This window comes from Saccostrea echinata, unplaced genomic scaffold, assembly GCF_033153115.1.
Source record: "Saccostrea echinata isolate AGI-Se365-2 ecotype Australia unplaced genomic scaffold, CSIRO_AGI_Sech_v1 ptg000002l, whole genome shotgun sequence".
Classification (NCBI taxonomy): Eukaryota; Metazoa; Mollusca; class Bivalvia; order Ostreida; family Ostreidae; genus Saccostrea; species Saccostrea echinata.
The window spans coordinates 9,520,819-9,532,487 of NW_026889751.1; the positions used below are offsets into that span (position 1 = coordinate 9,520,819).

Sequence of the window (11,669 nt, forward strand, 5' to 3'; positions counted from 1 at the left end):
CAAGTGTGCCTCTTTCGAAATTGTGAATTTCATGGCCTCTGGTTTAAAACATGAATCCATTGTGGCGAAGTTGTTGCATGATACTCAGGTGACCTATAAGGCCCGTGGGCCTCTTGTTAAGTAAAGTTGTAAATATTTTTAACATACAACTCATAAGGGTAATGCCCCCTATAATTATCTGTTACATCTGGGTCTGCCTTTTTAAGGATAGGTACTATTTCACCTTCACACCATGTGAGAGGAATATTACCTGTATCAAAAATAACATTAAATATTCTTGTTAAAAGTGGGCTTAGGTCTTCACACATGTATTTAAAATACTCATTTATCAAATTATCTTTTCCTGGCGGTTTTCTGCTTTTTAAACAGTTTATAACATCTACAACCTCTTCAACAGTTATATTAACATCTAGTTCATCAAATACAGCATTCATATCATATTCTGTATTCGAAAAATCAGTATATATGTAACATCTTTACAGACTCCTAGGTTTCTGAAATGTTCAAAAAATTCTTCTACACTAAGATTACAATTGTTTAATTAAACTTAACTTATTCTCAGTGCACAATGTCCTCATCTTTGCCTAAAGTATTTCACGATTTTATTTACAAATGTAGATTCGAGAATATTTTATCATTATCACGTCTAGTAATTAGTAAAATATGAAGTTAAGAGATTCGCAGATTTATTGAAAAATAGGCTTTATCAGAATTAATTAATGTGGTAAATACTTTTTTATGGACAAGGGTTATAATATTTAAATTGCTTTGTTTGTAAGAAGCTGGGATCCTATAGGTCGAGCTAAATGACACAATTACAATGTATAGTCTGCCAACCAAGACAAGGGGCAACGTTGCAAGTTATACAACATGCAACTAGATTGTTCACGATTCTGCATTTTTAAAATATGCATCCACTTATATTTAAACTCGTACATAATACATTGCAAATAGACATGTACAATATTCATTAATGTCAAAGAAAAGAGTAATTTGTCAAATTGTGTAATTTATCGAGCACGTGCCCTCATCTTCAGACATTTAATTTAGGCAATTTGTACGAGCAGATAACCTTTCAGCTTTTAAGAGTCACGTGATATGTTACTTTACATTAATAACTTCATCGAGAAGGAAGAAATTGCATGAAAACTTTTTGTGATTAGTTCTTCAACTTGTATAATACATGTAAAATTGATTCCTAATAAATACAATTATTCAAAAATCACCAAACATTTTTATTTCTTCTTTTATATTAACCTTTGTCTTCTTGTATAAAAATTCAAGACGACCTTTTTATCAACTGATTGTTCTCATTGTTCTAGAAATTCAGGAAAAAAATATCTATAAAATCACTAGTAGATACAAAGATTTTGTGATTTAGATACATTTGTGCAAAACAATGACTTTTTTTTTAATTTTGAAAAAAAAAATTATATATTTATTCATTGTTATTTAGCTTTTCGTGGACAAAAAGAAGACGTTTAACCTCCAGTCAACACTTCTGTCCTCCTACATAAAAAAAATTGGGATCAATAAATCTTATCTTATCTTATCTAAAAAAATTATAAAGTCCATACTACATGTGACAGGGACTGATTGTATTTTAAAGTTAATTACTTACATATCTGGCTCTGAAATGTCGTTATTCTGTTCCAAAGTTGAATATTTATATAATTAAAGTTCAATTAGAAAATCAAATGTAAGGGCTTCAACGTCGTTTAATGGAACATACTGTTGGAATAAAGTATTCTACACGTGTAAGATTTCACATAAAAAGTTTTCTCCTATGTCCAATGACTCTAACCTGGTTTCCGAGGTCTCCATTGTACAAATACAGGTGCTTGGCTCGGGTGAGCATACAGTAATTCTTTTTTTTTTTTCATTCAATGTAACAAGAATAAGTAAGCAACAACTCATATAATCTATAATTGATTTAAAATTGATTTAAATGATATAGAATCCTTCCCTTCTTGTATTTTAAAATTTTAATGTCTTCTTTCTTCTATTTTATGCTTAGCAATGTCAAAACAAGTTGGAAACAAATTGGTCAAGGAATTGCTCATTGCCGGTGGTTTCCTAATGACTAGCACTGAGAAACAAATGACTTGTGTCATAAGTTTTGACATCCTGACAATGGTACAAGGATGTTACAACTAAATGTTTGCCAATTAGCGTAAAGTCTGAAGAAAATAAATTTTTCATCCTTTTTTAAGCCCTCGTCTTCTATAGTCCAAAAAAGATAAATCAATTTGTAACTATTTTTTAAAAAATAAACTAAGGATCTTAATATGCTAACAGAGAGTAGTGAAACAGTCTCTATAAAAGTGCTGACGATATACATTTGGTAATTTTCACAAAATCATCAAGATCGTAAATTTAAAAAATATAAGTATTTTGTCTTTGACGTTCAGTGTTGTTGGATGTAAATCAACCTAATTAAACTTTGATCTTTTCGTGATGAGCTATGTCGAAAAGTTAAAGATATTGACACATACGTTATAAATACGAACGGGTTCAAAATGCACTTTGAACTTGGTGCTTTTGGTTTCTTAGTACCTCTTACAACAATTAATTTATAAGTAAACGAGAGTAATTTGAATTCAACGACAAGATGGTTAGTCTATCATTTTTATTATTATGAATTCTGTTACTCAGTTTGGCACTTAAACACATTCTGACATCAGGCATTGGAAAACATGCATTCACAAACACCAGTAGTTTTTTTTTGGCAAAAAGCATCATAAAATGGTTTTATTTGGCACATAATCTAACATCGGTCGCACAACTCGGTAAAATATATGCATGACTTTGTGATAGAAAGACATTTTTGCATTTTGAATGACTTCAGTACATAGTAATCAAAGTTTCGGTAAGACCCGCCAAAAACATTATAACTATTAAAATTGTTCATACTGTTTATACATACTGTACACCAAAAAGGCACAGCTTTATATATATATATATTCAGATAAAGCGTTCAAAAATGAAGGCAAATAACATAAATTACAGATATAGTATGAGTCTCTCATCAATCACATACATTCACCACCAATCACCCACTGTCCGTCAGGCTGACTTGCAAAACATAAAGAATATAGCATTTTTCCATTTCAGACAGGAAATGATATAGTAACTATCAAAAAATATATATTGGTCCCGATATACATGTACATAAATGTACACTTCATACAACTTAAAAATGAAAGCACTTGAGATCGGTCACTGTTTTGACATCAATAACTTAAAATAGTATGAGGCAGGAAATTGTATGGAAAAATAAAACTTAACTTCAAAAGTCCTGAGAAGTCTTTTATGTTCTAATCATCGATGTTTTGAAGAAGAAGGAATAATTTCTCGCCATGTGAAGTAAGGTTTGTGTTTAGATCTAGATCGCTGTTGTTTTGAAAATGATTCTTTCTCATTTTTTCGAAGTTCACGTCTTTGGTCTTTAAGTTGCCGTTCTTCTCTTGTCCTTTGATTTTCTAGAATAAGACGCTGCCTGCGCTGATATTCTATGAGCTGTTTTTCTCTGAACAAATCAACCCCGGAACTAATTCTAGGTGGAGATGGTGGTTTATATGCAGTTGGTTGAGATTCCGTTGATGTTGCTGTCTTAGTTGTAGTTATAGATGGTGGTTTAGTAGAAACAGAATAAGCGACCATGTACTTGAAGTCATTCACGTAAGGTACAGGTTTGTTCCACCAATGGGAGTCTCTTTGAAAAGCCGCTTCAGGCAAACGTCGAGATCCCAGTTGCCCTTGCTGCCAAAAGGGAACAATTTTTGTTTGAATACTAGAACTTTGTTTCTGTTGATTTCGATTTAAAATTTGTTCCCTATTTGAAAAGTTTGAATATGTAGATGATTTGTTTCTTTTTGATTTGTGCTCCCAAACTGGGCGTTTTGAATTTGTAGATGACTTACTTGCCACGTGTTCCTCTTGTTTATTAAGTTCCAGGGGTGTTTCATCTACTGGGGTGTCTAGAACGTGCGCATTTGGGATTTCTTCCGTGAACGGACTTTGAGGGATATTATTTGAGTGTCTTCGAGGAGGTGACCACCAATCTCTGTTAGCATAATTAGACTGTCCTTGAATCAGTTCTAATTCTCTTTGTTTCTTTAAAGCTATTTCTATTTGTAATTCTCGTTGTCTTTTTAACTCGATTTCTCTACGCATTTCAGCAATTTTTTGGAGACGTTGTTGGATGTACATGTGCTGTTTTTCCATTGGCGATAACCCCATTTCGTGTCTGTTGTTTGTTGTGATTGTGTCAGCTTGTTGTCTGTTTTTTAAGTGGTCACATTTCCATGGTTCAAAAGAGTGCAATTCAGATAGTGGTGTTGGATTTTGGAGCCATTTGATTGTTTTATCAACAGAAACAATATATACATCGTCCATTTTCAGTAAAGTATTTATAAACCTGTCCATGGCATTTAGTCGATCTGCAATATAAAACCAGGACGGATGCATGTTGATCCCAAATGGATTTCTTGAAGTGGTATAGTAACTGTTAAAGTTATCCATGAGAAACTGGTAGGCAGAAGCTTCGTTTGGTGGTGGGTTATTGCAGCCATCAACGTAAACGCAATCATATTTATGCTTGTAGTCCAACAAAGAAACGACTGGTACTTCCCAAAATCCGGAGTGACGCCTCTTAGGACAAGGTTTGACTTTGCAGTCATAGGGCCAACCAAAATCAAGTGTAAAGGGTGTGGGTGCTTTATCAGTTAATTTTCTTTTACTGAAAGTAAGAGTAGCATCGTACAAGTATCCAAGTTCCTTGAGTTTTTCGGGCTGCATGTCCCCGACGGGTTCTAGAAATGGGCTTCTCCATCCTACAATCTCGTTTTCAGGTACTCCGCCGAACTTTGAGAGATTTCTTTTCTGTTTCTTTGCCTCTTGCATGAAGTTTGAAGCTTTCATATGACTATGTGTTACACTGTGGGAAGCAATTTCCATCCCCCTCTTGTAGAAATCTTTTACATTTCGATAGATGGTGTCTTGATGTGATATGAACATTGTCATCGATATTGGACATCTGTTTGGGTTCAATCTGGTTTCATTAAAAAGCTTTCTATAAAATTTTGAGGCAGCATCAGTTAAAGCATCGTCAAAAGTAAAGTACACAATTTGCGGTGTGTTTTTTAACGGAATTGGTAGATTAAGCTCACTTCGGCAACAGAAGCAATCTGGGGCTTTACACGTTTCATCGTTTTGACATTTTACACAAGGACTTAATAGTTCCACCACGGTGCATATTCCACACAGGACAGCAAGTTTAAGAACAGTTTTCATCATCAAATTTTTTTCAGAAGATATTTAAAATCTTGGTTCAGCTTATTCAATTTTACAAAATAAAAACATTGGCTGAACAGGTATCCTTGCTTAACTCCAATTTGAACAGGAAACTTTTACTAAGGCGAAACCTAAGCTATATATTCCAGATATAAAATCTTAGGTCCACACTAGTCCGACTGTTCTCTTTGGACGTTGAAAAGCAATAGACTTCTTAATATATTCAGCTGTCAGCTGTAGTCAAATTACGTTGTAGGCAGGACGCTTGTCAAGAAAACACTGCTTATGTATGAGTTCTCTATATGCCTAGAGGCACAGGGTTCCCTGTCACAACGTAAAATGAAGAGGAAAGTAATTTTCGTCACCTTTTATAAATTTGGTGAAAAATGCATTAATGAATTTCACTTTGTAATTGCTTGCATTAAATTAACAGCAGCCCAGATGCCCTTCTAAATTAGCCAGGATTTATGTTATTAATTGTTCAGTAATGAATACAGGATTTGTTAATTGAGGATTCGGAAAATGAATAATTCATCATCTTTTTTTAATACTTTTGATGATCAAAACATAAGTTGTTCTTATTATGATAGTTTGACATAAAAAGATTGAGTGGTATATCGGAAAATATTCATTTAGAGACAAAACATTTATATCTCATCAATCGATACATTGTTTCATATCCTAGAGTGATGTAACACAGGAATGTTAATTGATCAACCACGGAACATGCTTTCCAAAAATCTTGATGCTTTTTGATTTTTTAAATCTTATTTTTTTTAATTTGAGAAAGCACTGTTTGTGAACTTATTTTGAACTGATGTTGAATTTGATTTTCATGTAAATAAACAGAGTAAAAATATTTTTTATTTGCATATTCAACTTTTTGGAATCAATTATATACTCTCACGTTAGCAAACACCTGTGACAAAATGAATTAATAAGAAGACATTGCATCTGGTATATTTGAATTGTTTTTATAAAATCGCAGCAATTTTCATACGGCGATAAATAAAGTCTGCTGTAACAATTTAATTCCAAAAAGTCTTTGGATAGTAGTGTGGTTATTTGGATAGTAGTTTAAATGTTATGGATAGTGGCTTGTTTTTCGTGGATAGATGCATATTTGTTTGGTGGATTTTGCAAATTTGGCCATTCATCTTTTGAGAGAGATTAATTAATTCTTTCTAATTTTTCAATAAAATTGTGTTATGGGACATTTTTCTTGTATTACCAGTAACCAATTTATAATTAAAAATTTACCCGTACATCATATCGCAAATTAAAAAAACTATTACACATTACAAATCAGACATAGACATCACAATACCGATTAACCTTTTTAACAAGCAGAACCGAAAAGAAAGGGTTCTTAATTAGATACATTCACCCAGAGCGGAAGTCGAACAAACAGAAAAAAATGACCCATGACTCCTGAGTGACATGCCTAGCTAATAAATAATAAGCAGTGACAGCCTCAGCGCTCTGATTTGTCATTTAATGGCATTTATTTATGCACATGCGCCTGACTGTTAACGTGCATTATGATTATTTACATAAAAATTAAAATCCTTCTCTTTTATCGTTCCAAAATTAATTTCCGTTTTGGCATTGAGGAAACGAGAACTCTCAATAAGTAACGTTCTTGTAATGAAAATTGTGCAGATTGTGACATCATCACTTCTTTGATTACCGATGCAGACAGCATTTCATATTTAATCCCAAGATTCAGATAATATATCATGACCACATTTTGATGTACACTTTGTTTAATCTGGAATTTTTTTTTTACCTCTTGATAAGTTATTAGTAAAACATTGAGTTTCTTGGAACTGGTTCTCTGTCCTTGATTCCAGTCGCCGCCGCTAGGAAAATTTACAAATAAATTTTTCAAGGCGCTTGCCCTCATTAACCAGGGTACCAGTCTAATATGTACATATGAGAATCGTGGATCAGGAAAGTGTCCAAACACAAAAGAAGCCGCTTTCCTTCAGACAATGGTCTTAAAACTTACTAAGTGTCCATGTTTTCTAGATGGGAGAATCCAAAATCATTTTAGGCTACTTTAAAATATCAATCCTAAGGGATCCGGACCCCCTTGACCGTCTTTCTGAATCCGACTATGAGTCGGCTATGAGCTATCCCAAGAATAGTAAAATTTCTTGATTTCTTTGCAAGAACAGTAAAATTTCTTTCTTTGGAAACAAAAACTGAAAACCATAGGAAGCTATTTCAACTGCATTTCAAGAAAAGTTCTATCTCTTTATAAGTGTCTGACTTCTGCCCACATTACATTTTCGCTTCTACTTTCAAGCACGGTGATAGGGCAAATACTAGTATTTCTGGATCACTTTTCTAAATAAGTACTCATTTATTGATTTGATTCATTTGAAATGTTAAGAATATTGACCCCATCTGCTTTTTTAGATTAAAGTCAATTTATTCCTGCAAATTAACAAATGGAAGGCAGGCCAGACTTATCTAAAGGTTGTCAAAAATACTATGTCCAGCGAGGATTGTTTGGGCAATACAAAATGAAATCCATCATATGGAAGGCAATATCTGTTTGAATTAGAATTTAGAACTGCAGTAGAAATACCGTTTATAAGTCATTCAACTATCAAAGGACCAATTCTGGATATGTAACATGAAAAAACAATTGCTTCAAAAGGCCAATTGAGCAACATAATTCTCTAAAGGACACGTCAGTGCAATTGAAAAAAAATGTCCATAAATATGGTATCATTAATCTTTTACTACAATTTCGATATACCCACTATCATAAGGCAGTTAATGCTCACATAGGACTCATTATTCATGGCCGTAGGAACCGGGGGGCCGTGCCCCCCCCCTCCCCATAATTTTGCCGATATATAGATTACTATAGTAAACATAGATACTATATGCTTGTGCCCCCTTAATAAAAACGTCTGATGACCTTTTTTTTTTTTTTTTGCTTGTCAGGAAATTTTTGGTAGTGCCCCCTCAACTGTCAACTGAAAAATATGTGGCTGTGCCCCCACCCCCAAATGAAATTGCTTCCTATGGGCCTGATTATTATTATTATTTTTTAGATATAAACCTGAATTTAACCTCTTTTCGTTTTCTGATGTTTTCTTAGTATAGAACGTAAAAAAAAGAAGATTTTTGAAGTCTGGACCGAATCTTTGGTCAAATTCCGTGGAATCTTGGTTAAAATTCTGTGGAAAAAATCGCTACGCAAGTTAAGAAGTATTTGGTCACTTTCTTGTAGAATGATTATCATGTTTTTATACCTCAGATATCGAACAATGGAGGGAGGGTCCATCAAACGATAAGAACGAAAATATCAAAGTTATACTGCCATCCACCAGCTCCCCCTAAAAAAATGTATTAAAGGGCATCATAATAGATTAATGTGAGAGATAATTATCAAAATCCACCCTCCCGTTATTAAAACCCGTCAAAATGAAATAATTTGCGAGATGATCAATATTTTTCTGAAAAGTGATTGTATTTTATTAGTGGAACAAATTACCATAATTTGGTTACGATATTAGTACTTTATTTTTTTTTTCGTTGTTTATCATATGTCTTTGTGACATATATATAAATTATATATATATTAGTGTTTCTGTTATAAACCATAAAAATTTGGTTTAATGTCTTAGTTTAAATGTAAATATTTCACCGTATCTCATTTTAATATAAATTTAACTTATATTTACTCTGAAATAAAGTCATTCAACTTAAAATGATAGAGGAATGACCTTACGAAAGAAATGAAGAACGGTCATATACTAGTATATATACCAGTTTGATAACGTGGTGAAGCCAAAGCTGTCAACTTCGTCCTTCTAATTGGGGTGTTATCTTCATTAAATTTTCTTTAATTTTTCTTTCTTTCCCCCCCCCCCCCCCCCCATAAATTTACGTTTACGTATTTTCAGCCAATAACGTGAATCTACGTGAACCTACAATGTTTTCATAATTATGAGAAAAAAAGAAGCAAACATTTCTTCCGGAATTCAAAAGAACATTTGGCAACACAAATTCGATATTGTGTATTGTTTTCAGTGTAATTGCATGTTTCAGATGAAAAAAAAACCTCTTTGTTAATGTGTGTATCTTTTGGTTGTTATTTACCTTCCTCTTTCAAGAAGCAACTAATTCATGCAGTAAACTTTTTCTTTTGCTTTTTTAAAAAGATATGAAATTATATATATAATATATCAACCGGGATTTTTTTCGGGGGGGGGGGGGGGGGATTCAGAATGCATTTAAACTCCAAACCAATTCTATACGATTTATATGGTGTCGAGTAAACATATATATGATGTTGTGTAAACAGATTCTACACATATGATGTTGTCTTTGTTGTGTAAACATCATACATGTATATGGTGTTCGATAAACATAAATATACATTAATTTTATATGGTGTTGTGTAAACATTCTACACATGTATCACAGGCTTTTGCTTCTGTAATAATTCTTTAACCCATAGTACATTATAATAATTTGGGTTAAAAAAATTTATTACAGAAACAAGTGTCTGTGTTATAGATGGTGTTGTATAAACATTCTATACATATATGGTGTTGTGTAAACATTCCACACGTATATAGTGTTGTGTAAACATTCTACATGTATAATTCAGTTCTTTATTTTCTCTATGCAATATGGCACATCAGAAATATGACACATGTACAAAATGAACAATAATACGGATAACACTTTACATGTTTATGGTGTGAAAACATTCTACATGTATATGACGTTTTGATATTTTAAGGAATTTGATTATACCAGAATTATGATATATCAAAAAAGTCCACAAAAATAATCACTCCTCTAACTAAACACAGCTCTGAGTAGTTTTAATTATAAAAATTCCCTGGAACATATGATCTGATTGTGAGGTGTGGGTTACACAAAACATTTCTATATAAAAAAAATTATTTATGTGCGAGGTTCTTTATCAGAAAATTAAACAGGAAATTTACGTTTATATGCAAAAAAAGAAGAGATAACATAGATGGCATGAAAAATGGATGTGAAGTCAGCAAAACCCCAGCTTCCTGGAACAAATCACCATTCACGAAAGCAGAAAAACCACAGATGCAGAATAATAGACCACCTTTAGAAGTATACCATGACAGAAAATGATGGTATTTGTAATTTATTTGTTTTTTTTCTTCACCATATTCTTTTTTCCGACCAATATATAAGGGGCTATTGATAAAAGTTACAATACTCTTTAAATTTATAGTGGTTTGTGGTGTAATTTCACCTAGACGATGTCTAGAAATTAATTTAACTCTTGTCTGTTCTAAGATAAAGTCATTTGACTTGGAATGAGATATGCTTTCTTGCGAGTCAGTTTGATCTGCCTAGTGGAAACAAAGTTCGAAGGAGTCTTTCTATGTGTTTTGTTTTCAAAGAAATGTTTATTTGCGAAATGATTTTGAAGTGCATATATTTTAACGTAATTCACTCCCTCTTTTTATAAAATACTTCCACACTTCGTGAATATATCAGATTTTGCACAATGTAAAGATATCAAAAAATTATGTTTACGCCCATTCTTTAAGATGAGTCGACTTTTTTCCCGTTATTAGGGCTTTAATTATAGAAAGTAGACATAACTTCTAATTGATAATTATTTCCGATTATCAATTGATAACCATGATAAGCCATAAGTCACCTTTATGTCTTGCTAGCAATATGAAGAAGAGGCTCATTGGCCACAATGCTCACCTGAGTCAAATTGGCCCTTCTGTTCTTCATCAGCAGATCCCCCCCCCCCCCCCATATATTTCTATGTAAAACTTTGATCGCCTATTGTGGCCTGATCCTACCCCCGAGGATCATGATTTCAACTTTTAATCTGAACCTTACACTACCTGCTTTCTTATTAATATGACTAATCAAGGCTTTGCTGTTCCTGAGAATGAGAATTTTAAAAGATTTTTCTAATATATCTCTATGTAAAACTTCGATCTCCTAATATGCCTACACCCTACCCCCAGAAGCCATGATCTGAACAAAATTAAATCTACACTACCAGACGATGCCAGAGGATTTCGCAGTAATAGATAGTTTTCATATGACAGATTTTTTCTCCGAGTTATTTCCCTTGGCCGCCATCTTGGTGGTCAACCTGATAATTTTTCCTCTTTGTCTTACCAAATCTAAGAGGGTGTAGCAGAAATATTTGGGGAAAAATCTTTATAGAATAAAAATTATGAAATAAAGGAGGCTTTAACAAATGTATATTTTTCAGAAAAACAATGCTTCTTACCCTACAATGGCGAGTATAAAAAGTTAAAGTTGGTTGAATAATGAAGGAATATGATCATGTTGACCTCCAATATGGCGGCCAACGGGAAATAACT

At 33.0% G+C, this 11,669-nt stretch overlaps 1 protein-coding gene across 1 annotated transcript; it reads right to left on the reverse strand.

The window, feature by feature from the left end:
* Positions 1-2,612: 2,612 nt before the first annotated feature.
* Positions 2,613-5,618, reverse strand: LOC133171955 (uncharacterized). Its single transcript, XM_061306755.1, has one exon. It carries the CDS (start codon positions 5,296-5,298, stop codon positions 3,322-3,324), a length of 1,977 nt encoding a protein of 658 aa, XP_061162739.1. The 5' UTR covers positions 5,299-5,618; the 3' UTR covers positions 2,613-3,321.
* Between the last annotated feature and the right edge of the window lie 6,051 nt (positions 5,619-11,669).

Excerpts from the sequence above, each read along its gene's own strand:
- LOC133171955 (XM_061306755.1), bottom strand. The coding sequence starts at position 5,298 with ATGATGAAAACTGTTCTTAAACTTGCTGTCCTGTGTGGAATATGCACC.